General features: G+C 44.0%; 1 protein-coding gene across 7 annotated transcripts in view; it reads left to right on the top strand.

Moving 5' to 3' along the window:
• FRY (FRY microtubule binding protein) overlaps positions 1–27,925 on the top strand; it is a 320,056-nt gene that overhangs the window by 230,676 nt on the left and 61,455 nt on the right. For 6 of the 7 annotated variants that reach the window (XM_039861088.1, XM_039861099.1, XM_039860841.1 and 3 more), the window contains 15 exons: positions 272–358; positions 5,403–5,574; positions 6,915–7,047; positions 10,532–10,639; positions 13,620–13,878; positions 15,046–15,228; positions 17,144–17,230; positions 18,248–18,507; positions 19,045–19,234; positions 19,793–19,917; positions 21,969–22,026; positions 22,868–22,959; positions 23,224–23,396; positions 24,942–25,102; positions 26,278–26,388. In XM_039861088.1, coding sequence (XP_039717022.1) covers positions 272–358; positions 5,403–5,574; positions 6,915–7,047; positions 10,532–10,639; positions 13,620–13,878; positions 15,046–15,228; positions 17,144–17,230; positions 18,248–18,507; positions 19,045–19,234; positions 19,793–19,917; positions 21,969–22,026; positions 22,868–22,959; positions 23,224–23,396; positions 24,942–25,102; positions 26,278–26,388 — 2,199 coding nt within the window. The remainder of the gene's footprint in view (positions 1–271; positions 359–5,402; positions 5,575–6,914; positions 7,048–10,531; positions 10,640–13,619; positions 13,879–15,045; positions 15,229–17,143; positions 17,231–18,247; positions 18,508–19,044; positions 19,235–19,792; positions 19,918–21,968; positions 22,027–22,867; positions 22,960–23,223; positions 23,397–24,941; positions 25,103–26,277; positions 26,389–27,925) is intronic. The other variant, XM_039860690.1, reaches the window with a different exon arrangement.

Genomic DNA, 27,925 nt, shown 5'->3' with positions numbered 1-27,925 from the left:
TGTGATTTTCCATTTCTTGTTTTTCTGATCACTCGTCATCCCGTGTTTTGGGGGCTAATTGCATACATTATATAATGAAAGCATCTCTGCACACCTCATGAGGACAGAAGCAGCTCCACCAAAGGTTTGGCGGGTGTGGTGACCGGTGACACTGAGCAGGACCCCTCTTCTCCTTAGCAGCCACCTGTTTGGTGCATGCGACGAAAGTGGACGTTTCATGTTTAGTTTGTATTTTCACAAATTTTGTTTGGTTTTCTCTTTTTCACTACAGGAGCGATTAGATTTTGCAATGAAAGAAATCATTTTTGATTTTCTTTGCGTGGGAAAGCCAGCCAAAGCTTTCAGTCTCAACCCAGAGGTACGAATGACCCTTCTCGGTATTTCTAGCAGCGGGGGGCATTGGCAGAGCCACACATTTGTGACTTCGAGTAGTGGGTGACGACATCTTCTCCGAAGTCTCCTATCTGTGTCCGTGTAATTTGACTAAACAGTACAGAGGAGGAATTTTAGAAGTAGGATTTTGGGTGAATAGGCTTAGAACGCTAAGGGTCGACATGCTACCGTGTTCTGATCTCACGTGATCGAGTAAACTTTGGCCCCCAAAAAAGATAATCTCACTACAGCATAAGTGGTTTTGTCTTAGAAAAGTCAGTACTTTCACTTCCAACTATTCTGAGGCACATTGACAAGCGGAGTATTGGGAAGCGATGAATCAAAGGAACAAATAAAATCCTAAAATCCAGGGAGGTTAAATAAGCGACGTATGCCAGCGTGTTTCTGAGACAGCCTCACACTCGGGGCCAGGAGGGCTGTGGAAGCAAGTGACACAGCATGAGACACAGCGCGAAGTAGTGGGGCCTGGGCAAGGGGGAAGCACCTTCCAAGTTCAAGTTTAGAAAGCACCGTTGGCTGAGAAAAGTACTCCTGGCAAGCCGCCTCCGTGCGGCCTTCGCCGTGGGGCCTCAGGGAGAGCGCCGGACCGGAAGTCCGCGGAGCTGGGTTTCCCACTTCCCACGGACGCTGCCGCTTTTACCGGTGGTCTGGCCTTGACCTCCCTGGACCTCAGCCTTCCCACCAGCGCGATGGACGACGTACTCTCTACATCACCTCGCAGAATTGTGACATTCACGATATTACAAACTCGGACGCAGATCAAAAGAAAAAAATTGCACACCCTAAGAAATTTTTTTGAAGATTGTTCTTGTCATCACTGTGGCGTCATCTGGCTCCTTCATTCTGTCGGTGAGGAAGGAGACGCAGAGGCCAGAGGCTCGAAATAAGTGGCTGCTTGTTAGCAAAGGGAGCCCGGGTCTCCTGGCACGCCCCCCTTCTTCCCACCACAGCCTGGATCTCTTCTCGGTGCTCAGGTTGCCACAGGTCTGAGGACAGCTGGAGAAGCCCCCAGACGAGAGTTTCTGTCGTCTAATGACATCACGGCTTTTGGAATGGCTGCAGCCATGGCCCATGGGCCAGCGAGGGAGACAGAGAGCCCTTGCAAACCCAGGGCATTTGGGTCGGATTGGGACCCAGACCCCAAACTTCGCTTGCTCGGAAGGTTCTCCAAATATCTTTCACTTCTCAGGAGACAGGGCTCTACTATCTTTTACAATCAACTATCAGAGTTACCGGGTTGTTTGTCTAAAAGGAGCATTGAAAGCTGCCACCATCATTATCACCATCTGTGACGCCTACCCTCGGTTCTTCCCTCATCCAGTCAAGGATGGATTACTTAACCTCTCTGTGCAGAGCAGTTGGAGTTACAGTTTTTTAAAAAACTGTCGAAAAATAGGAGATATTCGAGTATCTTCTATTTCTCTTGACCTAATAGGGATGTAGAAGAGTTGGTTTATCAGTAGTTGGTAACCAGAAGCTCAGAGGCCTACCCCTGACCCCGCTCAACAGCACACACAGGGCGAGGCTAGTCCACTCAGAAGATGGCATACGCTTGATGACATATGTTATGAGGCACAATTTCTCAAGAAACAAATCCAGATTGGGTCTTAAATAGCATTTTGGAAGCAGCCAGTGGAACGAGGCCCAGGGAGCTGAAGAGTGATCTTACCGCAGAGCCTGTATCACACCACCACCCAACAGGAGATTTCCAGATAAGCGTCTTGTGTCTGTTCAGGCCTAGATGGTGTACGATACTCACCCTCGTCGTCTTAAGAATTCACTCGCCTGTGAGAGGATTTCTCGGCCCCCCATTTCTCTCATGTTTGTCTTGATCTAATAACATGGAACTGGGGGTCCTAGCCAGTGCCAGAAGCAAGAAGAAGAAATAAAAGGCATATGGATTAAAAAAGGAGACATAAAACTTACTTTATTCAGAGACATGATTGCCTATACAGAAAATATCAAAGAATATACAGAAAAACTACTAGAACTGATGTTATTTTAGAAAGTTTCCAAGATATTAGAGAAATGTTTAAACTCAATGTATTTCTATATTGTAGGAATGAACAAGTAGAAGTTGAACAATTTATAGTAGCAATGAAAACAAAAGACTTAGCAGGAAAGCTAACAAAATATATGCAAGATTTGTATACTGAAAACTAAACGTTAAGAGGAATCAGAGAAATCCCAGCTAAATGGAGAGAACTCCTGTTTGCGCACTGAAGCACTTAAGATTCTAAAAAGGTCATTTGTTCCCAAATAATCCCAATAATAACCCCAATTAAATTGTTTGCGCACTGAAGCACTTAAGATTCTAAAAAGGTAAGTTGTTCCCAATAATCCCAATAATAATCCCAATTAAAATCCCTTAGCATGATCGCTTTTTCTAAAACTTATATGGAAAGTATAAGGAACTAGGATAACCAACATAATTTCGCAAAAGAATAAAATCGGAGGGCTAGCATGCCCTGATTTCAAACTCGCTGTAAAACTCCAATGGCAGCGCTGGCGGAAGGATGACGATAAAGACCAACGGAACAGACTAGAACCCCAGGAACAGACCCACACAGGTACGGTCAAGGGTTCTGGACAAATTTCCAAGTCATTTCAGTGATAACGGATGGCCTCTCCAGGTAGCGGAGCTGAACGATTGCACAACCACTGGAAAGTAACAACCCTCGCCTATAATTTTCACCGCAGGCAAAAATTAACTCAGAATGAATCACAAACCTAAAATTAAAATCCAACATTACAGATCTTCCGGAAGAAAACAGAAGGTAAAAATCTTTGTGGGCAAAATATTACTCGGGACACCAAAAACGTAAATTGCAAAAGAAAATAAAATGAACACCATCAAAATATAAAATGTCTGTGGTTTAAAAGACACTCTTCATAAAGTGTAGAGTCACAGTCCGGGAGAAAGTATTTGCAAAACACGTATCTGATAAAGCACTTCCATTAAGAATTTATAAAGAACTCCCAACTCAACAATTAAAAAAAAAAAAATTTTTTTTTTAAATGGGCAAAATGAACAGCCTCTTCAGCAAAGAAGAGACACAAGTGACCAACAAGCTCATAAACAGATGTCAACAACATCAGTCATTGGGAAAAAGGAAATTCGAACCACAATGAAAAGTGCCGAGAAAGATCCAGAGCAGTTGCGATGTCACGTTATTTTTGTGAGAATGCAAAAATGTACGGCCACGTTAGAAAACGGCAGGGCAGTTTTTAGAAGGTTAAACAGACACCTACCGTATGACAGCATTTCTTCCACCTCCAGATATTTATCCAAGAGAAATTCAAACATCAACAGAGGCTGGCGTGAATGCATACAGCCGCCATACTCATACTCACTAACCCTAAGAAATCAGAGCAAGTTCAGGCGCCAGTGAATGGCTCATCAAACTGAACCATCGGTGCAGTGGGGTACTTGCCGACAGTGTAAAGGAAGCAGCCTCTGATCCTGCAGCAACATCTCAGAAGCGTCATGTGAAGTGAAAGAAGCCAGACGCAAAGGCTATGTGCTGTTCAATTCCATTTCTGTCATGTTCTGGAAAAGGCAGAGCTACAGGCAGAAGTAGGATGGTGCTTGTCAGACCCTGGGGTCGGGGGACTGAGAAGAGAGAGGCGCGAGGGGTCTCTGGGGGACGATGGAAATATTTTATTCCTTGACTGTGATGGCGGCTGCCTGACTACACACGTTTCTCGAAACTCAAAAAATATGCAAGCCTAGAAAACGTTCCATGGAAGAACTACTAAAATACACGAGGGCGCTAATGGATGTTAATATCCAGTTAAGATTTTTAAAGTTAATACTCGTTCTTTCTAGAAAACGGAGAGAGGGTATTATTAAAGACCACAAAATCACAAAGTACACGTCGAATTGGGTATAAATGAGCCAGAGACACTGCCACAAAATCCTAGTCGGAATATTATTACTCCTGAGGCTAGAATAAATAGTTTAAAATCAATAGAAACCAATATTACTTTATGTTAAAAAATGGAGTCCGGGACCCCAGAATAGGTGATTCGGGCAAAACCCGGCTTCGACGTATAGCTTCCCACTCACTCGTTAGGTGGCCTCAGTTTCCTCACCTGAAAAATGAGAATAATCATACCTTCCTTGCATGGCTGTTTTAAAGACGAGAGTTGATGAGCAGTTCTGAATACATTTTATTCAGAATAGATAAATTCTGTCTGGATTGCCAGGATTAGGCCTAGAATAGAATAGTAGTAGTTCGCTTTCGGAACGTACTATTTCATGAGTTTTGAAAATGTGAATGTAAATGTTTTACACACGGCTGTTTAAGGAAGTACGGATGCTCTGGTGTCTTCTGGCCTTGTGAGACATTGCTACTGGGAGCCCATTACCGAGTCACCTTCCAGAGCCAGTATTATGCTTTACCTGGGCCTGTGGAAGATAACGTTCCAGCCCAGAACAGCGTTTCTTACAAATTTGTGTATTTTTTTTTATCGGTAACAGATTCTGTGGCATTGCATTTTTAAAATTTATTTTCAAACCTGCTAGCTTTTGTAAATCAAAAGTCAGCCACCTGCAATTAAGAGCAGACGATTTTTGTTTGGTGACTCACGTTCAGAACTCCTGTTTTGTTCAGTCTTTGTGAATCAACACACGTGGCATCTCTCTCTTCCCCGGAGACGCAGAGCTTTATCTTTGCTTCAGTTTACCTTAGTTGCAGCTGCTCCAGAGGGTGACTGCCTGTCCTTTTGGGGTGCACCCAGGATCCCCCCAATAAGAGTGCGACCATCGCAAACATACCGTCCAAGATTGTTGAAACTCTTCCCAGCTGTTTTCTTGCGATGCAGCAACAGATAGTGGCAGAAACTTAATTTCGTTTTCATAGGTTCAGCCTAAACTCCTGTGCCTTTTACTAGATTAGTATAATCTAGAGGGCGGGCCATGCTCAGCTTCTCTAAAAAGCTGATGGTTTAACTGCACTGCAATGGTTGGGTCTTTGCTTGTATCCTGAACACGCTGTCTCTCCCAGAGGATGAACATCGGCTTGCGGGCATTCTTGGTCATCGCGGATAGCTTGCAGCAGAAAGATGGCGAGCCCCCCATGCCCGTTACAGGCGCCGTTCTCCCTTCCGGAAACACACTGAGAGTGAAGAAAACATACTTGAGTAAAACACTCACAGAAGAGGAAGCCAAAATGATAGGTGGGTTCAAAGATGAGTTAGCTCTGGACCTTATTACGCCTTTAAAATGACTGGACATACTTACCTTTAGTGAGATGCACTATGAAAAAAATCTTTGTAAAAGTAGCTGATGGAACATTCCAACGTGATCGCGTCGTTTGACTCAATACTGGGATTTGTTTTCCTGCCCTTTAAGCTTTTTGGAACTTTGTGGTAAACACATTGCCATTTAAATGTTAGACTTTTGTCCATGGCCGTTTCATACTTCTCCTATTATCTACAATTTACGGTAAGTTTCTAAGACATCTGTCCTTTGTTAGATAAGGCTCTTTATAAAGCAACTATATTTGTGTCTGTGTGTGTGTATATTCATTCACTTTTATCATTTCTTTCTTCTTTTCTTCAGTAAAATTAGTGTAAGCTGTGTTTTAACCATGCCAAATACCACATATGCCAGATTATACTGTGGATTTGGCCTACACGAGATTATTTTCTTTTTAATTTAGCGATCTTAATCCCAAGAGGTGATTTTTCTGCGTTCGTTTCTGACTGAGCACCTGAATTTAGAAGCCTACTACAAACTTTGTTGAGATAGTTCCTGGTTTCCAAACCCTGAAGGAGAAGCATAAGGAAACGTTTTGTTTTAAACATTTATTCTTAGTTCTGCATGCTTAAATGAGTCCATAAAGATTTAATGCATGAGAAAGAACCATTACCAACTATTTTATTAAAGTACAAATTGAAAATGCAAAGCAATTTATTTTTCATTTGCAGTGTATACATAAATATATAAAATGCATGTATGAAATACACATGCTATACATATTCGTCTTCCGCTGCATGTACATTAACACATGAAAGCAGTAAAAATAATACAGCTGAAATACATTTCCCTTCACTTTAAAATTTATAATGAGAAGTCCTTTTGTTTATTTTACTAAAAAGAAATCCACACGTATATTTCAGAAAATAATATGAAGTTATGAAAATCCTAATCCCAAATGAGAATTATCTTTTATTCATATAATCACCAACAGTGATGAATTTTCTTATATTAAACCAGAAACGTGGAAATTCCAAAACAGAACTTTCTATTTCTTTGCTTATTTCAACTCTCCTGGAAACTATTTCTCTTCAAAGTATTAGCATTCCTATTTATTAAATTTAAATGATTATTTGGTGAACACCCACTCTGCAGGGCACTGTGCCAGAGTCCTGCACATAAGAGATTGAATTGGACTCTGCTCCAAGAAGCCATGGACAACTAGAAAGTCTTAAGTAAAAAATATAGAGGATAAGCAAACTGAGCTTTCATTCCCTGGTAGATTTAGTCAAAGGTGTAACTCTCACACGTTTTCCAGGCATGTCATTATATTACTCTCAAGTACGAAAAGCTGTGGACAACATCTTACGGCATCTTGACAAAGAAGTGGGAAGGTGTATGATGCTAACTAACGTCCAGATGCTGAACAAGGAACCCGAGGACATGATCACGTGAGTACAGTGAGCGATCGGTTAACCGGAAGACACCAACAGAGATTCTTCCCATTTATTCTGTACAGTTGGCTCTTGAATAACTCAGGAGTTGGGGACACCAACCCCCACGCAGGCAAAGATCCGCGTATAACTTTTGACTCCCCAAAACTTAACAACTAACGACAGCCTACTGTCGACTGGAAGCGTTACAGATAAACAGTCATATAACCCATATTTCATATGTTATAGGTATTAAATACTGTATTCTCACAATAAAGTAAGCTAGAGAAAAGAACATGTTAAAATCATAAGGAAAGGAAAATATATTTATAGTGCTGGACATGTTTATTGAAAAAAGTCTGTGTGTTAGGGGGACACCTGTGTCGTTGAAGGGACAACCGTATTTCATTCTCATCTTCTTAGAATCAGTTCTAGGAAGTGTTAAGGATGGTAACAGACATACTCTCATAATAGTCGACTAAGTCTAGAAATGAGGTCAAACCTGAGATTGATCTTTTTTGGTTATATCTCAAGCATCAGTTGGCCCCAGTAAGTTAGAAACTGAAGGGGACCCAAGACTCATGTACCGGCTCACTTTTTTTGGAAGTGGAGTTTCTCTTCCAAGCTCTTTCTCAGCCAGCCTGCTTTATCTCATCACCAGTTCACAGACATTCTGGCTTTATGAATCTCAAATGCACGTGTTTCTGGTGACAGTTCCTGAACGGCGAGAGTTTAACCTGCTTAGTATTCTCTACACAACCGTGCCATAGACCTACTGATTTATAAGAAAGCATTCGTGCCTTCAAATGTAGAAACCACATACTTTCCTCCAGAACCTCAGATCTGGATTGGCATTTGGAGCTCTGCATAAGAAACTCACACAAACTATATTTGCTACTTTTGATTAATCATCAAGATTAATAATTAATCAAAAGTAGCAAATTATTAGGATTAATAATCAAAAGAATTAGGTTTAGGGTTAGTTCGTAACTTGACATTTTTAAGAAAGTTTGGACTTTGTTGTTAGAGTGCGAATTATTGGTGTCAAAAGTAGCAAATTATTAGGATTAATAATTTGTGTTGGGACTTTGTTGTTGGAGTGCGAATTAAATTATAATTGGCACCTGTGGCATAAATTTCCAAAACTATAATTAGGTAAATTTCCTTCATCACTCAACATGTCCAGTTCCAAATACCACAGTTAGAAGGCGGTTACCTACATAGTTAAGTTCATATTGTGGGTGTGTATTTTTATTACAGTAGGGGCATATTGAAAACAAAGCATGACAAAAACGAACAAACAAAATATGATAAGCTAAGAAATACAGAATTGTTTTATATACATACTTAGCAGTATGAAAGTCAAAATGAAAGCCTCTTCCTCAGAGCTGCACTGCAAATCTGTGACCATTCTTTGGCCCAGTGCGATTTCTTCCAGACCTTTCCCCGTGTCAACACAACTCTACGTATATACATTATCTTTTACAAAAATGAGACTATGCAACGCATGTCCTCTCGCAGCTTGCCAGTCATTTGATTGAAATGATATGAAGATCACGTCGCTTTAGATTTTACAACCAAAATGACAGCAGGATTGGGACTGAGGAGGGCCGACGACATGAAGCACGCTGTCGGTAGCGCTAGTTCTTACCTCGCTGGCTGCCAGGTCGTCAGGGAGCCTTCAACCTCCTTATTACGTACTCTGTGAACATGTTAAAGCAATTTCCAATTTATAGTGTAGGAGATATAAGAAATGCTTTGAAAACTTCCGCCCCACTGTGTGATATACTTCAATTCTGGTGGAAGCGCCCCGGCCGAGGGTTGTCTCAGCTTCTCCTCGGATATCAACATAAAAGTAGCCATTTAAAAAAACAAACAAACAAACAAACAAAAAAACTCTGCCACAAAAAAAAGTAAAGAAAGGAAAGACTTTTAGAGGACAAATTTATTAATGAAAGACGGTAAGATAGGGTCAGGACTAAAACAATGTGTTCAGAATCATAAAAGGACACAGTTTAAATGTACCTATGAACAGTGCATTCGTATTTTAACCAGCACCTTAAACTTTTTCCACGATGATTCTCTATTTTTTCCTGTTTGGCCATCGTAAGACTCCCAAATAAGACAAGGAACATTTTTCATGCTAGGTCTTAAGGCAGATCCCTGAGTGGAAAATAACACATTGCTACATTCTTTAAAAAAAAAAAAAAAATACACAAGGAGAAACATTAGGGAACCATGTAAACATTTAGGAGAAAGCATTGAGGCCCACACCACACTAACAGTCCTCGGAGGTGACCTTCCCAGGCCCTGCTCAAGGTATGAACTTGAACACTGAGCAGTCTATGTCATTCCGTTTCCATTTCTCATCCCTTTTCTGGTTCATGCTAGCAGATAATGGTAATTACTGTTTTATCACCATTATTATATAATTATATTATTATGTAACATGTTAATAAAAATTATGTTTGGGGGGTTCGCACACTTCCTGTAAGCCCAAAGAGCTAGGACCACAGGCATGCATGGAAATCACAGGCCACGTAGCGCCTCTAAGCCAGACTCGCTTTATCAGCTTGGGAGCCCGCAAGAATTCCTTACTCCTCAGGCCAAGCGGGGTCGTCCGTTTCCCGACAGATATGGAAATAATCCCAGCTGTTTAAACATCTGCTGAGCAAAGTAGGAGGACCTTTTAAACGTGAACGATTAGGAGACACCCCCAGACTCTCACTCTGTCAACAAATCTTTAACCGCATTACATAATCTTTGAATATATTAAAGCAGTTTGCAGTTTATAATGTAGAAGAGACAATCTTCTTAAGATTACAGAGGATGGATTCTGTTTATTGCATTTCTATTCTGACCACAGTGACTGATCCAAGAAGGAAGTACTGCTATGCTGCTTTGCATTTTCATTATTGTGTTTGTGTCCTACGATTCGATGGCAATTTTATGTTTATTCTCAGAAGACTAAATCATAGAATTTAAATATCCTGTTTTATCACTTAGGTTATTTGAAAGATTTGATGGGTAGGTAAGGTTTTCCACAAAGGTTATTGATAATATATGTGGTTAAGAAGGCAGCTACCTGTTTAAACAAATAGGGAAATCATTTATCACAAAATTTACATTTTTCCTTTGGATTTTACAACACAGTATAGAAGGCATCAATTACTTTTCAATATTCATGGTCTCAAAGTGGTAAGAGAGAAGGCATCTATCTCTGTGGACGCCGGGCCCATCAGTGTAACTTTAAAAATCAGAAATGGGCGGACAGCTCTATATGTTGCAAGGCACCAACATCTTTCTTTTCAGCTACATAACTCTGTCCGACATGCAAATCTTTCTAAGTTCTCTTAAAATCATTCAAAGATAATACAGACCAAACACCAGAAGGGGACTCAGTAAGACGTGGGTTCGAGTCTTTGTTCACAGAGTCGATCGATTTTTAAAAAAAGCTTTTCATAACCTTTGGCAGCGCTTGAACTTGGTTTTCACATTCTAGGGGCGAGAGGAAGCCAAAAATAGACCTTTTCAGAACGTGCGTTGCTGCTATCCCTCGACTGCTTCCTGACGGAATGTCAAAACTCGAACTCATCGACTTGCTGGCCAGGTGGGTGAGGCTGTCGTGGGCACTGTCGGTCAAGTTGACTTTAATCCTTTGCCATGATTCCTAAGAAGATAAAATGATCTTGAAAAATCAACACCTACCCAATGCGGCATTACTCTAGGTACTATGTGTAGGGAGGAGCGAACGTTTTATTGTTTTTTCCCCGTGGTCGAGGGGTTTAAAATCCAATGTAGAAGCCAACACATAAGGGAACTAGCAGCTGGGAAAGGTTCATTCGGGTCTAATCCCATTCTGAGAGCCAAGAAGGTAGGAACGGGGTCCTAAACTCATTTTCGTATTTTAGAAAGCTACCCCAAATCTTATACTTAGCACCTTCATCCCCAACTCCCCACGGGCGTGGTATACTCAGAACCTGAACTGAAGTTAATTCGTTTGAGTGAAATTACATCATTTCAGTTCAGTAAGCTTCATTTCCTCATGGCGGCCTCCAGGGCCAGTTGACAGTTAACGCCTGTCCTTAAGATAAATGTCAGAAGTGACGTATTCCCTAAATGCCATTTAGAAGGCGCACCACATGAGAAACATCAGACGCACGGAGAGAATGGACGGGGAAAGAACCAAAGCTATCCTGGGTTTGAGGGAGAAAAAATAAAGCAAGAGGAGGAGGTGAGAAACCCAGCGACAAACAGAAATCAGACTGCAGGGACAGGTTTTCAGTTAACCGTTACTATCAGCTGAGGTGTTTAGACCGATGGAGTTTTTAAGCGGGAGGACGTCACGATGAAAAATGCCATTTTGAGCTGGTTAATCTGATAATGACGGAAGAGAGCAAAGCCCGGAGAAGGAGCAAGTGGGGGTGCCGACTGAATGGCAGCTGTGTGGGATGTGGGTGACCTCGTCACCCACACTCTCCCTGGGGAATAATACACTCTAAAGGTCCTTCGTGCCAATACTGTCTCCCGGGGCGGCGGCAGAAATGAAGAAAGGCTGTGACACGAGGGCCCAGATGACCCAGAAATGTAAAGGGGCAGCCTGTCCCTTTGCCACGGACGACAGTGGACAGGCCCGTGAGCCACCAGCACGGACGCGAGCACTTGAGCGGCTCGGAGGTCGTACCAGAAAGGGGTGAGACCGAACCATTCGGAAAGCCGGCATTCTGCATGCCCGCGGGGCCGCGTTCCCGGACCAATGACCTGAGCCCTTGCCTGTTGTTTTTCCTCCGGAAAACCGGAATAACGCTGCCTTTCTCACAAGACCGTTGGGAGGGCTGATCGAGGCTGATGTCTGTGCTGCGGTTAATCCAAGGGACACCGTGGTCACAGGAAGCAGTCACTGGTTCACTTGGGGTACAAGGAAAGGTCGCTCGTTTCAACGAAGTTGGGATTGGCCACGAGAGGTACACGGTGGCCTTTGGAATCCTAAGTTTTGTAAACGTCACACAGCGTTCTGGTACAGTCACCATTTTGCTGTAAACCCGTGTGGGAGGCTCTTGCCTCTGGAGTCACCCTGCTGGCCTGTAGTGATGCCTGACTCTGGACCAGGGTGCGGGCGCGTGGGCAGGGCATGCCGCTGGACTCACCGGAGGGCCAGCACTGTCTGTGGCGCTGCCATTGTGTCTGTCCCCACGAAGCCCGACGCAGTGGGCACCATTCTGATGTGGGGGAACAACGAGCAAGTGTTCTCGAGAGGTCCCGTCTTGGACCTCCATCCCTCCCTCCCTCGGCACGGCTCTGCCTCGGGCCAGGCCCCCTGTGCCTGCGTTGCTGCGGTGGCCTCCCAGCCACTCCCTGCCCGCAGTCTTGTCGCTTCCCAGGACGTCCTCCGCTGTTCTCTTCTGTAACTTTCTGGACAGAGTTTGCATTTCTTTGATGATAACGTAAGCATTCACTGAGCGCTCACCACAGGCTCCGTGTGGTGCCACACTCCATCCCGGGTCCCCTCGGTGGACCTCACGACAGGTCTGAGCTGCAGGTAGTTATTGCCGCCACTTTCCAAATGAGGCTCTCGGCTTGGACAGATGAGGTAACTAGCGTGAGGTCACATGGCTGATGAGCGACAGAAGCAAGTCTCTGACTCAGGCACTCTGATTCTGGGACACACACACTTAACCCCTTCCCTGCTGGAACCCTCCCCGGGTGGCCCAGCGACCCTTCCCCATTCAGCACTGGCCCTCACAGCACCCACACTCTAGACGCAGCCATGTAGAACTGCACGTCGTGAGGGCCGTAGGCAGCAGCACAGCACCTGAGTCAGGAGGGTCTCGAACGTTCGGTTACTAATTGAGTGGATGAAAGAATCCATAAAGCGTTGCATTAGCTACAACACCCCACGCCAGCGCCGAGAGTTAACGTTCTCACGCTGTTCCAGGTTAAACGCAGATACACTGGTGGTCCTCAGCCGCTGGCTCGGCATCCTCAGCCACGATGCTGTCCACGTTTGGACCAGGTCGTTGTGTGTCACACGGTGTTTAGCAGCATCCGTGGCGTCTACCTGCTAGAGATGCCACGCTCTGAGTTGCAACGGCCCGCAGTGTCCCTAGAAGCCGACTGAGGACACCTGGCCTAACTTGTAGTCACTCGTTTTCACTGAATCTCTTAGTTTCTCCAGTACTCAGATTTCTCATCCTTAAAAGCAGAAGGATTGATAGTAATTTATTCTGCATCCAATAAGGTATGGAAGAGTAATTCACACACAGCTAACTGCCCCGTGGTGTCTTGTACACTGCATTCTGGATTGGGAGGGAACACGAGTGGAAAGCTGGGGAGATCCGGATGAAATCTGTCATTTAGTGAATCCCATTGCCCCGGTCATGGTTTCTTGGGTTTGGTGAGTGCCCTGGCTATCTAAGGTGCCAGCGTTAGGGGAGCTGAGTGGAGAATGTAGTCACATGCTTGTAACATAACGGCGGGAGGGCCACCCGTTTTTCAGGCACACGTCAAAGCAGAGCCCCAGACGCCGCCTCACGCGCGCAGGAAAGGGGTTAGTGCAGGATTCGCCTTGACCGACATGCGTTCGTTTCCAGGCTCTCCATCCACATGGACGACGAGCTGCGCCACATCGCACAGAATTCCCTCCAAGGTCTGCTGGTGGACTTCCCAGACTGGCGGGAAGACGTTCTGTTCGGCTTCACCACCTTCCTGCTCCGCGAGGTCAACGACATGCACCACAGCCTCCTGGACTCCTCGCTGAAGCTGCTGCTGCAGCTGCTCACGCAGTGGAAGCTGGCCACGCAGACGCAAGGGAAAGCCTACGAACAGGCCAGCAAACTCAGGAGCTCCGAGGTGACCCGTCCCTCGTGCACTTCCGTAGCGCACACGTCAGTCGGGGTGTGATGTGCCACAGGTTGCGTTTGTCACCACGAACAAGGCCGTGGAGGGAGTAGAAATCGTTTTTTTTTTTTCCAGAGAATTATGATTATAAATGTGTTGATAAGAGCTAACGACCATGGGCCCGGGAGCTAGAGCTGGGTGTGGAAACGGATGTAAAAAGTTAGCCGCCCGCAGTCGGTTTGTCTCTCATAGCTGGCAACTTACCGGTTGCGTTGCCCACTGTCCACAGGGAGGAAGTGCCGTCTGTGCTTTCTCGATCCTCTCCCGCCTCCGCCCCGAGCGCTACCGCTGCACCATAACGTTCTGAAGAGCAGGTGGCGGGGTGAGGTAGAGGGGAGACTACCCCAGGGCAGCAATGACAAGGCAGGGAGGTGGAGAGGAGTCCGGCCACGGGATGGCATAGCTCGGGGTCCGAGGACCAGCTCAGGGAAGTACAACAGCATTTAGGGAACAGCCTCCATCCCAACGGGCTGACCTCAGGGATGAGGTCGCGGTCAAGGTCATTCTCCTTCCCCGTGTTCTACATGCGCCAAAAGGCAGTGTGGAAAAACAAGGGCCATATGCTAGTAGAAGGAAAACTGACGTGAGGTGGGATCCTGCCCTAGCGTCTGGCTGGCTGCTGCTGTAGACTCACCTGGTTACAGTTTGGAGACATTCAGAACCCATCTCATCAACGTGCAAAAGCTGGATTAAACTCTCACACAAAAGCAAGTTAGCAAATCTCGTTAGGAAGCGAATGTCTGAAAATTCAGTTTAATGGTATCCAAAAGTTTATAGAGAATTTAAGTAACAACAAATTAGGCCACTTTGATTATATCATACAATTCCAAAAGATGTGGATAGAAGCAGTTTTGTTTTTATTAGTGTTAATAGCCTTAGAAAAGTTATTTCTTATCACAGGTGACAGACAGTCGATGGTGTTCCAAAGTAACAATTGATCTAAAAGCAAAAAGGGATCGATGACATTTCACGAATAATAATGAACTCGTAGACATAAGCCATTGTAATCTATTTTAACGTCACAAGGTCGAATGTGCCAAAAGATGTACATCATGAAAGTAGTTTCTTCTTCCGCTGTTATTTTTCTGAATACAGAATGTTGTTCTTGTTGCGTGACAGCTAATCCCAAACGGCTCCAGCCACCGAATGCAGTCGGAACGAGGGCCCCACTGTGGCGTCCTCCACGCCGTGGAAGGCTTCGCCCTGGTTTTGCTCTGCAGTTTCCAAGTAGCTACTCGCAAGCTGTCCGTTTTAATACTCAAGGAAATCCGAGCGCTGTTTCTTGCCCTGGGTCAGCCTGAGGTATGGACCATTTCTCCGAATTCTCCAATTCGTTGCTTTCAGCAGTTTTGGAGTGAGAGTAAAAAGGACAAATAACGCATTACTATTTTATGTAGTTCTGTGTCACACGTGACGCCACGGAATAGTTTTTGATTCGTGGCGGCCTTTTAATTATGCACTAGCACGTGATCACCAAGAGATAACTCACGTATTCTGAGGGCAATAGAAGAGCCTGTTCCTGATTTTATAAGAGATGGTGCTTGTGAAGACGCGAAGAATTTTAAGATGAGGTCACAGATCATTTCCCTTTATAACGTTCGGCATATGTCAGATTAAGAAAAAAATATTATTATATTTATATTAAAGAACAGGCTTGAAAAAATAATGTATCCCATTGAAAATGATCAAGGTTCCGAGCAGTGTGGCTGACTGGAAGTTGTTGAATCTTTATAACGGTAGAGAAATGGCGTCCCAAGGAAACACATCCCCTGGAGAGGGAAGAAGGGTGCCCGTGGTTAAGCCTGACTTTAGCCAACAGCTCCAGCTACCCGCCCAGACAGGGCCCAGTGCGTGCACCCTTGTTCAGTGCTCAGGCTCATCACCTGACAGCAGAGATGGCCAGACCCTAGGCATGAGGTGATGAGAGTAGGGACAGCTTTTTATGTCACATACTTTAGGAAAAGGCCACCTTCCGTGTCCTTGTTTTGAATCGCTGGTCTTGGTTTTACGATCCTCAGGGTGGTCACGGTCTTTAGAAAACATTTTCAACCATCACGGTCCTTTTCATTCACGTTTTTTGAGATAGCTTTTTTCCTGATATATTTTAAGAGCATATCTCTGGTATCTGGCAAATGGATACCTGAGACATGCTCTGTTTTGCTAAACCTCCGTTAAGTCTCTGATGATGAGGAGGAGGAGGAGGATGGATGATGGATGATGATGATGATTTCCGTGGATGTACCAGGCACCGTATAAGCGCTCTGCACATATTATCTCATTTAACCCTCACGATAACCCTAAGAATACATATGGTTATTCTTACAGATCCTGAGCCTGAGGTTTAGGGAGGTTAGAAGCCCCCAAATCAGCAGCTGGGACATGACCGAGCCAGAAATGGAAGCCAGGTGTAGGTGTCTCTAAAAGCCAGCGTCCTTGGCTGCTGTTCCAGCAGCCCGTTAGCAGCGTGGCTTTCTTTGAGCAGCCCCAACTTTTTCGAAACCCTTCTCTTACATGAGAAAGACAGTCCAAGGCTTTGCTCTAACCTCCTAAATGAACAATTTTATATTGTTTATACTACAGCTTCTCTGTAGTAAAGGATGGTAAGCCCACACATACTCATATACATACACGCACATCACTGTTCACACAGGAGAATTCCTATAGGACGCCGCCTCTCGTGCCCCTTCCGGTCCGCTTCTTGACCGAATAGCTGGACAGCGATGTAGATGCCACACAGAGCGTGTGGTCGGTCTCCACTGTGGTTTCTGTGGGACTAAAAATCAGCCACAGTCAGCAATTTACCAGTTATGTTAGTGGGTCAGTGACTTCAGTAAGTAGCACTTTACTGGCCTGGCAAAGCATCGTTCCGTGGGGTTTCCGTTCCCTAAAGTTAACGACGACACACACGCACTGCAGTGAATGACGTCCGGCTCCGAGATTTAGATTCTTGGGCGCATGTTTGTGTTTCTGAAATTCGAGGATATGGCTTTTCTGTGCCACATCTAAGAGCCGGAATGATCTTCCTCTGACACTTGAAAGACTCAACTCAGAAGCACGGGGCGTATCATCTGTGCCTTTCGCCGTCTTGGCACGCCCTTTTCTGTGAGAAAAACTCATCGTATCTTGCAGGCAGTTCTGCTTCGTGTACAGACGGGGCGGCGTGCGGGGTGGGAAGGACTCGTTTTCCCATGGGGAGTAACCACCTCCCCTCTCGCAGGATGACGACAGGCCTGTGATCGATGTGATGGACCAGCTGAGTTCTTCCATTCTCGACAGTTTCATCCACGTGGCCGTCTCGGACTCGGTGAGTACACACTTGACCCTGATTGCCACTCCTTTTGTGTAAGCTCTGGACTTGTCTGAAAAGAGAGACAAAAATGATGTGGAAAAAAATCCAGGCGTCAGATTAATAAACTGATACAAAAGCACCTAGGAAAACCAGGTGAGCTTTTCAAGTACTGGCTTAACAGACGCTCAGAAATATTTCAAACAATTCGAGCCTTAGGAATATAATCTGTTGGAAACTGCAGTTTCAAGAAGAATTGCTCAGGCTTCTTTAAGAAAATTAACGCGCCTCATCTATTATACTTTAAATGCCTAACAGACATAAAAGCAGTTTTCTCTCATGGCACAATAGCCAGATCATTTGAAACCTGCTCTTCCCCAGACTTTGATGTTCTGGACTTAAAATGAATTGTAAGAACTTAAGTGTGATAGAAAGATGGCTGGCTGGATAGACAGTCAAAAAGATATAGATATCGACATCTTTCAATAGTTCTAGAATGTATTATTTTGGCTTGATAACAAAGGACAAGTAGGTATCTCACCTTAAAAAATCATCAGTAAAATGCCCTTCGCAAAAGGGAGTCAGAGGGACGGTATTTCAATCCCTCTCCCAAAGTCAGAGGGAAGTTATTTATTTCGATCCAAGTAAAATTAAATAAGATCATGGATAAAAATGTAAATAAATAATTACGGGGATTTAAAACACATTTGTGGATCTCAGATTAATAACTTCTCAGAATTTTAAAAGGCCAATCCATGAACAAGTTTGAATTAACGGACATCACGTATTTATTAAAATACATGTTGCGGAGCAGCTGCTATATAGTAATGCACTGTGCAATGTGGCATTAAAGCTGGACAGAGTATGACCCATCCTTATCCTTGTGCGTCAGCTGCTTGCCATCCAGCCTACAAAACAGATGACTGCAAACGGAGGTCTCACGTGGGAGGGGCGGGGGGACGTTTACAAGTCACAGCCGTGTCGAGGACATGCAGTTTACAGCCTGGCGTTGACTCGTTGCCCACTTGCCCCCAGGCCACCCTACCGCTGACCCACAGCGTGGATCTGCAGTGGCTGGTAGAGTGGAACGCGGTCCTGGTCAACAGCCATTACGATGTGAAGAGCCCATCGCACGTCTGGATATTCGCTCAGTCTGTCAAAGACCCCTGGGTCCTCTGCCTGTTCAGCTTCCTGCGGCAGGAGAACCTCCCCAAGCACTGCCCCACGGCCCTCAGCTACGCCTGGCCCTACGCCTTCACACGGCTCCAGTCGGTCATGCCTCTGGTGGACCCCAAGTAAGGGTCTGCGTTGTGCCTCCCTCCCGCCTGGTCCACCATGTGCCCTCTTCCGTTTTCATCCCATGTGAGAGATTGGGATACTGCAGCATCCTCTCTGGTTGCAGCATCCTCTCCGTTTGTAGCATCCTCTGATTGTAGCATCCTCTCCTGTTGCTAGGATGCTCTCCGGTGGGTAGCATCCTCTCCGGGTGTGGGATCCGCTCCAGTTGCCGCTTCCTCTCCGGTTTCCAGTTTCCAAACTGCCCAAGGCGGAATTCTTAATGTGGAGTAGAAAACAGGTCCAAAGTTCTTGTCTATAGAGGCTCGTTTGTTTTGTTCTTTAATAATCAGTATGATTGTCTGAGTACAGGATCTCAGACCTTACCGGTGGGCAGCATCATTCACGTCCCCTCCCGTAGTGACCTTCCCTGTCCAGACAACCCTGGACAGTGACCGTCCAGCTCTATGCGGGCGCCTCGTGGGGTCCGGATTCCATATGTGATGTTTACACTGCAGAACTTACCTTCATTCTTGCTTTCAACTCCATATTTCCAGTAGCCCAATTAATGCCAAGAAAACCAGCACCGCCAGCAGTGGGGACAACTACGTCACCTTGTGGAGAAACTACCTCATTCTTTGCTTCGGGGTCGCGAAGCCCAGCATCATGAGCCCGGGACACTTAAGAGCTTCCACTCCAGAAATCATGGCGACCACGCCCGATGGCGCAGCCAGCTACGATAACAAGGTGACATGACGCATCCGAAGCTTTCTTCCGTAAGGTTTCTCTCTAGCTCGCCGGTCTAGAGTTCACAGTGCGCCGTGTCTGCCATCTGGAGTACGTGGGATCAGATTTTCATCCTACACATTTCCAAATTCCACCGAGTGTCTGTGTGAAGAATTTCACATTCCTCCCTGGCAGGCGGCAGCGGGAGATAAAGAGTGAGCAAAGTTGCTCAAGACCGTGGGGTGACTCGTTATCGGTGTCCCGCGGTTTGATTCTGTCCCTCACTTCTCACCAAGTAGTCCCCTTGAAACCACGCCTTTGACTAACTTGTCTTGTTAAAGATGGTTTTGTAGATTTGTGTTTTAAGTATATTTTTATAATAAGAGCATTCTTTAAAATGTGTGTCACAGGGAAGATGCATTCATAGTGTGCGTTAAAATGTATGGGTCGTGCTCTTTTTCCCGAAACGATGTCAGTGCCTCGAGATGTGGTTCAGAACTTTTAAAAGTGTCATAATGCATCCTCGGAAGCGTCCGTTGTCATGTGACCTCTTTTTCACTTTTAATCCACTCGTTTCAGGCCATAGGCACTCCGTCGGTGGGAGTTCTCTTAAAGCAGTTGGTGCCTTTGATGAGACTAGAGGGCATCGAGATCACAGAGTCCTTAGTTTTAGGATTTGGAAGAACGAATTCTCTCGTTTTCAGGTACGGGGGTCTTAATGGGTTGTTGTCAGTTGACACGCGTGGCTGCTGTCGTGGTGCCCGTTTTTACCGCGAGCCTGAGTTTGCTGCTGGCACGTGCCTGCGGCGTTGGGCTTGCCGCCACTTCCTTCTGTCCTCTGGCCGGCGTGCAGGGAGCCAGCACTGCCCGCAGCTGCCTCGCGTCCATTTCACTCTCGGTCATAGCCACTTAGACAGTGCCGCTCGCTTGCAAGCTTTGTTTTTTATATCGTTTATTAAGGAAGATATTGGGCGTCAACGCCCGGTTAACCAGACCGTTCAGAGGGTCTCAGGTCAGAGTAGGGAGCGTGTGTGCTCATCAGCTGTTTAGGCAGCAGGCTCTCGGAGACTGAGAACTGGTGGGACTCCTTCAGGGGGGATCGGTCACACTGCCATGTGCCCTGATAGACCCGTCAGTCTCACTTTCTGGATTCCTTGCTCATGTCACACCTCTGATCAAAATGCCATTCCATCTGAGGCAGTGTCAACACCCTTTCAAAGAATCATCAGGAAACGGTAGTTTGGGCCACCTCTGATGACTTTAAGCAGGAAAGCCTAGAAGGACAAATGAAATCTTACAGTTTTTCGTGCAGACATAAAAGGGAAAGCTCCAAGCATCTGTGAGAAACCCTACTGAAAAATAAAGATTAATGAGACGTCTGAGAAGCAACCGAAAAAGATCAGTTACGTTATTCACGTATAGAGCCAGACACCGTCCTTAAAAAGAGTAATTGTGAGTTCTGACGATATCAGTGCCACCTAACCAGAGTTTTACTATTTATCAATAAGTTAAGACAAAGCATCATATACAAACAAGAACAGTTCCCAGATGACCGAGTTCATTCCCAAAGAACCTGAGGCTCTTTTGCATATGTCACCCTCTTAAAATTCCTCAGGGGGAATGACTTCTGCCACTTGCAAGCCCGTAGATCTGGGCCTCAGTTCCCTCCCCTTTAAAACTGTCGTCATCAATAAAGTGTCTCTCTCTAATAAAGAAAAAAAATGGTATAATTATAGAACCTGGCTCAGATTTATCGTGAGGAAAAATACACAAAAATATCAATATAAGCAGTAAACATTCAGGACGTGGTTGCTGTTAGATGGAGGAGACCATTAATATTATTCCCATGTCTTTGGTGAAGAAATTCTAGCATGCATTTTGGAGGAACCTGAAATGGGACACGGGCCTTCTGTCCCTCGGTGCAGGACGCCACCAGGCTCGCCTTCCTGTCCTGGGGTTTCCCGCGAGGGTGATTTCTAATAACACAAAATATCCTGCCAAAAAAAATAATAATAATAATAAGGTTTCAGACATGGAGCAGACTCTAGATAAAATACATACCAACAGTCCAGAGCTCGTCATTTTGTTTTGGAGCTATCAGGGACGTGAGGTATATACATGTAACATGAGACACATATTGATATGATTAGGCCTTAATTTTTGCCACACAAGAGGGAAGATTTGGATGAGAAGCTCACTATTATAGGACTCGCCGTATTTGCATGTGTCATATAGCTCAAATACAGGAATCTCTAATGAAGTTTTAAAAAGGCTTCATTTTAAAATCAGCTTTAAGTTAGTCCCCTGAGCACAGGTCCCCAAGGCGGCACCTTGGGATTGCACCTGTGTCTTGCGCCCTAATTATACTGAATATTTCTTCTGTGCTGCCACTCAGTTTTATTTACCTTCAGTCCCTCAGCCTACAATAAAGTGCTTTGAATTTAGTAAGCACTTGCAAAAATATGGTTTAATTGTTCAGATAGGATCTTGCCAGAGAGGTTTCTGGAACATAAATCAAGTCGACACATACGTACTGAGCCAAAATTATGTTCGTACCACTGAGGTCAGAACCTATCATACGAAGTGTAGGCCAGTACCTGCTTCCAACGTGGTTGGGAAATAGAAAGGCCAGAGAGATTCTGATGTTAGACGCAAACTGATAAAAGCTAACGACTTAGGGCTGAATAGATTAATATGATGACAAGTTTGGTGTCAACGATAACGAATTTCAAGTGCTGGCCTTTTTCCTCCGTAGAGAATTGGTAGAAGAACTTCATCCATTAATGAAAGAAGCTCTGGAACGGAGACCAGAGGTAAGATTTTGAATTTAAATCATTTCATGCCCTGGTTTGTTTGGACAGTGCTGAGAGTTTAAATCTTACCTAATGGTTTCTCCTAAGGAATATTTTAACTTGTGGTGTTTTCATTATTTTTCAGTGTTTGAGTATTTCGTATAATATGGTTCCTACTTTAAAAGATTTCAGGTCCTAAACTTACAAAAGCACAACAACCCGAATAGTCACATATATGTTAGGATAGGACATTCTTTTGCGGGAGGGTCTGAGTTCACTGAATTTCGTTTATTTTTTTTTTAGTTCGTTTGCTTGTTTTCTACAAGGAGTTGGATGGTCAAGAATATTATTTGTTTTGTCTCTCACATGAACTATTTTCCTCAACATTATCTTCCCCAAAGTGAACTCTGAAAAAGATAAACTTATAATGTAGCAGGATCAAAAATAAAAAAGAATAAGACCAAAGAAGAGCTTCCCATACAGTAGGTCAGATCCAAGAAGTAACAAAAATCGAGCAGTTCGAGGAAGAACACGTGAGCTCTGTGACCCGAATCGGTGGGCATGTCGGTGTCCTCTGTGCCCGTCACTTGTTCCGGGTACTCCAGTCTTCCCGCGGACGCTGGAGGCGTCTGGGAGATGAGGCTCGTTCCAAACATGTCCACCTTATAAATATTGTGGGCTCCTTCATGAAATTTCTCTTACAGCAAGCGTTTCCTCTAAGGATAAGGAAGAAAGAAAAATGCATTTTGTCTTTCGTGTTTAGAAAAAGACCAGATTAGGCCCTTCTCAAATCCACTTTCCTAAAGCAGAATTCACATGGTTTCACCCACGTCTCTAAGTGCTGTCCCCTCTTTCCGCACAGAACAAAAAACGCCGAGAACGACGGGACTTGTTAAGACTGCAGCTACTCCGAATATTTGAGCTCCTGGCTGACGCTGGCGTAATAAGTGACAGGTAGGGTGAAAACTCTCCTGAGCTGATCTCTGCTCACCTGGTCTCTTCTTTCTCTTTTTTAAAAAATATATTACCTGTAACTTTTACTCAGAAAAATCCGGGAAAGCTTTTGTGTTTTTTTTTTCATATTCTATTTACACTGTATATAGGTCAAGAACAAATTTAGTGTGTGAGTTCTGACCGTGAGAACTCATTTTCCATGAAGCACATACCACGTTGACACAAAGACCGAGCATCTAAAAGTTTCATTTTTTTTTGTTCCAGCACAAACGGAGCCTTAGAACGGGACACTCTGGCCCTCGGAGCTTTGTTCTTAGAATATGTGGACCTGACCCGCATGCTGCTGGAAGCCGAAAACGATAAAGAAGTTGAAATTCTCAAAGATATCCGGGCACATTTTAGCGCCATGGTCGCCAACTTGATTCAGTGCGTCCCAGGTACAGTCACACATCGCTGCGGGTCACCTTTGTGCTTGGAGCACCATTTGTTTCTCTGGACCGTGCGTGTCCTTTTCAGTGCCCCTGGCCTGGGTGCGGGTCTGCGGTGGGATCACCGATTTGTCTCGAAACGCTTGGACAGGCACGTGGGAACGGATAGTGGTAATTCAGCCCAGAGTCAGAAAGGGAGCGATAGGAATTAAGTTCGGCTTTGTGTTTGTCGAGATTTCTGTTCTTTGCTTTGGTTCCCACCTGAAGATCAACCTATGGGTTTCTTCAGGAAGGACAGGATTCAGAGGCAGCGTTCACAGATGAGCATCCTCATTGTGCTCATCTGTAAACATGATTTAAAGTCTGTCCTGGCTGACATAAGTATTGCGACCCCAGCCTTTTTTTGTTTCATTTGCATGAAATGTCTTTGTCCATCCCTTTGCTGACAGTCTGTGTGGATCTCTCGTAGGCAGCATATGTGAGGGGCTTGTATTCTTATCCATTCAGCCACCCCATTTTTTGATTGGAACATTTAATCCATTTTTATTCGAATATGTAGATTTATAGTTAGATATGATAGACACGTTATTGCCACTTTATCGATTGTTTTCTGATTGTTTTTGTAGTTTTCTTCGTTCTTTATCCTCTTGCCCTCTCTTGTATGTTGGTGACTTTCTGTAGTGTTGCGTTTGGGTTCCTTTCTCTATTTCTTGTGTATCGCATAGATTTTTTGGTGAGTGGTCACCATTCGATTCATATTTACCAAGCTGTAGTTACAGCAGTCTGTTCTAAGTCGATGGTCACTTACGTTAGAACACATTCTAAAGTCATTACAATTTTTACTCCTCCCCACCACGTTTACATTTTTGTCATTATTTATTATGCGTTTTACAAAATCTGTGAACAGCTCTTCACTCTATCTAAACACATCACATAGACTTCTACATCACCTAATAGAAGCGTAGAGAATAAAAACATCTGGTCAGTCTGGTGTAAAAATGAATGCCTGTCATTAAAACTTTTGACATAAGTACAAAGAGATGCAACTCGACCGTTTCTCTTTTATTGTTATCTTGATGTTGCGTAACCAGCCCTCCTCACCTCCAATGGCTCCAAATTGAGATGTGAGTTGACCCTCTTGAGTTAGAGCGAGTTCGTTTGAACCAGCCTGTGTGTAGCGCGTCGCAGTGCTTCCGGAGACCGGCAGCCGCTGTCATGGGAACACTGTCTGTGTCAGTGATAGCTGAGTGGAAGGCGCTGCGAGTTTTCTGGACGTTGATTAGAAAACAGCGTGTGTGAGTCCGTCTCCCGCGTCTCCTTCCCACGGAGTGAGGCGCTAGGGACTGCAGTGTGAGCAGGTGGAGGGTCCACACTTAGAAAGACGATTCCACTTGACTTTGGAAATACACGTTTCTTTATCTAAAGAACACTGGAGTTAGGAAGTGATAGTACTCCTTTTCCCCAAACTTAAAAATCACGTATAATCGTGGCATAAACTGTAGTCACTGTATTTTTCAGTCTCGTAGACTCTGAACTCGGCGTTTTTCCCTCTAGTTCACCACCGGAGATTTCTCTTCCCCCAGCAAAGCCTGAGGCACCATCTTTTCATCTTGTTTAGCCAGTGGGCGGGGCCCTTCAGCGTCATGTTCACGCCCCTGGACCGGTACAGCGACCGGAATCACCAGATCACCAGATACCAGTACTGCGCCTTGAAGGTAGGTCGCCTTTGCCTCGGGAAGGGCACCTGGTCTCCTTCCTTAAGCTGACACATGCCGTAAATAAGGTGCAAACAAATAAGATGGTATGTGATAAAATACGAGTGCAGAAAATCACACAAACACGCGTATAAACAAATAAGCTGACTTTAAAAGTTCCAAAGCTACACACATAAACGTAGAGTTACTACGTATAACTATGTAAATGTTCCAACTGGGCTTATAATTTCAAAACATCAAGCTTTTCCAAACTCCCACTTTTACCTGGCGTTTCTCCTATGTCAGAACCACACGTGTTTGCTAAAAGGGTGAATGCTTTGAGTAGCTGCCTTGCTAATTCTAAAAAAATTAGATGTGTGTGTGTGTTTCATATGACTATGAAACCTGTTCAAAATCTGCCAGGAGCCACATTCACTTTTGAGCCTCCTACCCTAGAAGACCCCAGAAATCAATTTCCATACTACTGGGATTGTTCAAGGAGTCAGAAGCGTGATTCCTTACAGCCTGGTTTCCTTTGGAAAATTAACTGCGCATCAGCTCTGTCACAAACACCGGAAGTCGCTGACTCCCGGGCTGACTCTCACCTCGTGGAACAGTTTAAACCACGGCTCCGATGGCCTTCTGGGCCTGCCAGCTGCCATGTTAGTCGAGGTCTTCCCTCCCCTTCCATTTCCTCCTGCCCCACCGCCAAGGAACTAAAGTTCATATTCTTCCTTTTCTTTATCTTTGATTCCAAATCACATTTATTTCCATGCGTTGAATAGTTCGGCAATTTAGTACGTTATTCAAATATTTGTCAAGTTTGTCAGTTCAGTTCATAGTCATATCTGTCAGCAAAGCAAAATTTGGAAAGCTGTGTTTGTCTTCGAAGCAGAACTCATTCACTCGAAATCACTGAAGGTAAGTTTATTTTAAATACTGGGAAATGGTCATTTGGTTTTGAATATCGCACTCTTTCATCATAAAGATTTGTTATAATCATAAAATTACATGTTCACAAAGTGAAATTTATGGGTTTAACTCTTCTCAAAAGAGCCAAAATTGGGAATCGTATTTTTTTATCGAATCTCCTAAGGAGTTTCAAGTCTTGTGGAAACGAAGGCTGTAAAAGACCCTTAGCATTTGCAGTCAGCGCCTGCCGTGAGATCATCCTGGCTTTTGTGTTCTGTCATCAGGCGATGTCAGCGGTGCTGTGCTGTGGCCCCGTGTTCGACAACGTGGGTCTTTCCCCAGACGGCTACCTGTATAAGTGGCTTGACAACATCCTCGCCTGTCAGGATTTACGCGTGAGTAGCAGCCATGGACATGGCGTTGAATGTCTAGGGCGTTCTGCCTCCACTGGGTTCCTGGGGAGTCTGAGCACTGCCCACAGCACTGTCTCGTCCCACATCGGCCAGAGGACTATAGGTTTAGCTGTTGTTCACATCACTGTTATGCATCAGGATAAAAATCACAATCACATTTTCCAAAATTGACCAGAAACTGGGCCATAAAGCAAGTCTTCACAAAGTTCAAATGATTGAAATGACACAGACACTCTCCTGTAATCACAGTGAAATTAAGCTAGTCATCAATAACACAAAAAGATCATTAAGACACGTTCTTCCAGATAACTCGTAAGTCAAAGAATCAGTAACAAAAGAAACTGAAAAAATATTTTTAACCGAAGAATAATGAAAACACTACATGTAAACTTGTGGGTTGTAAATAAAGTCTTGCTGAGCGTGAAATGTATAGTCTTAAATTCACATATCAGACAGGAAAAAAAGGCTGATAATCAGCGACCTAAGCATTCATCTCAAGATGTTAGAAAAACAATAACATCAAACTCAAAAAAAGTACAGTGAAGGAAGTAATAGAGATAAGAGCAGAAATTAATGAAAGAGAATCAATCAAAATGAATATTTAAACCAAAAGTTGAATTCGTTAAAAGACTGATAAAATGGGTAAATCCGTGGCAAGTCTCTGATGAGGAAAGACAGAGAGAAGGCACAAGTCACCAACATCAGAAATGTAAAGGGGCGTCAGTACAGATGCTACAAATATTTAAAACAAAAGAGAACATATGACCATCTTTATGCCAATAAACTTGAAAATTTAGGTAAAACAGACAAATTCCTAGAAAAACACAGTACAAGAAGAAAGGAAAATCTCAATAGTCAAATAAGTAATAAAGAACTTTAATCTGTAATTAAAAGTCTTCTCACAAAGAAAACTTTAGGACCAGAAGGCTTTACCGATGAATTCAGCATTTCAGGAACAAATTGCATTGATTTAATACAAACCCTTAAAGAGAAAACAGCTCAATAGGAAGAATATCCCAACATATTTTAGGAGACCAGCCTAAGCTTGCTACTAAAACCTGGCAAAGATTTAACAAGAAATAAAATTAAAAGGCAATTTCATTCATGAGCGTAGAGACAAAAACTTTAAACAAAATATTAGAAAACTGAATCCAGTAATATATTTTTTAAAATCTTGATTCATCATAATCACGTTGGGATTATTCAAGAGCTGCAAGATTGGTTGAATATTCAAACATCCATCAGTTCATTAGTGTATTAACTATGATGATAGAATCTCAAAAAGGATATATCATATGATCATCTCGTTGGACGCAGAAAAAGCATTTAATATAATTCTACATTAATTTACGAGAGAAACTCCTAACAAAACTGAGAATAAAAAAGAACTTTCTTAGTTTGATAAAGGGTGTCTTTAAAAAATTGTATAGCAAATATCATGCTTAGTAGTGAATTTGGAAAGTGTTCCCTGAGATTTAAATGACCGAGGAAACCTTCTTTCACCCCCTCTGCCAACATT

The sequence above is a fragment of the Pteropus medius genome, unplaced genomic scaffold, assembly GCF_902729225.1.
Source record: "Pteropus medius unplaced genomic scaffold, Ma_sr-lr_union100, whole genome shotgun sequence".
Taxonomy (NCBI): domain Eukaryota; kingdom Metazoa; phylum Chordata; class Mammalia; order Chiroptera; family Pteropodidae; genus Pteropus; species Pteropus medius.
This window is presented reverse-complemented; position numbering and strand designations above follow the sequence as displayed.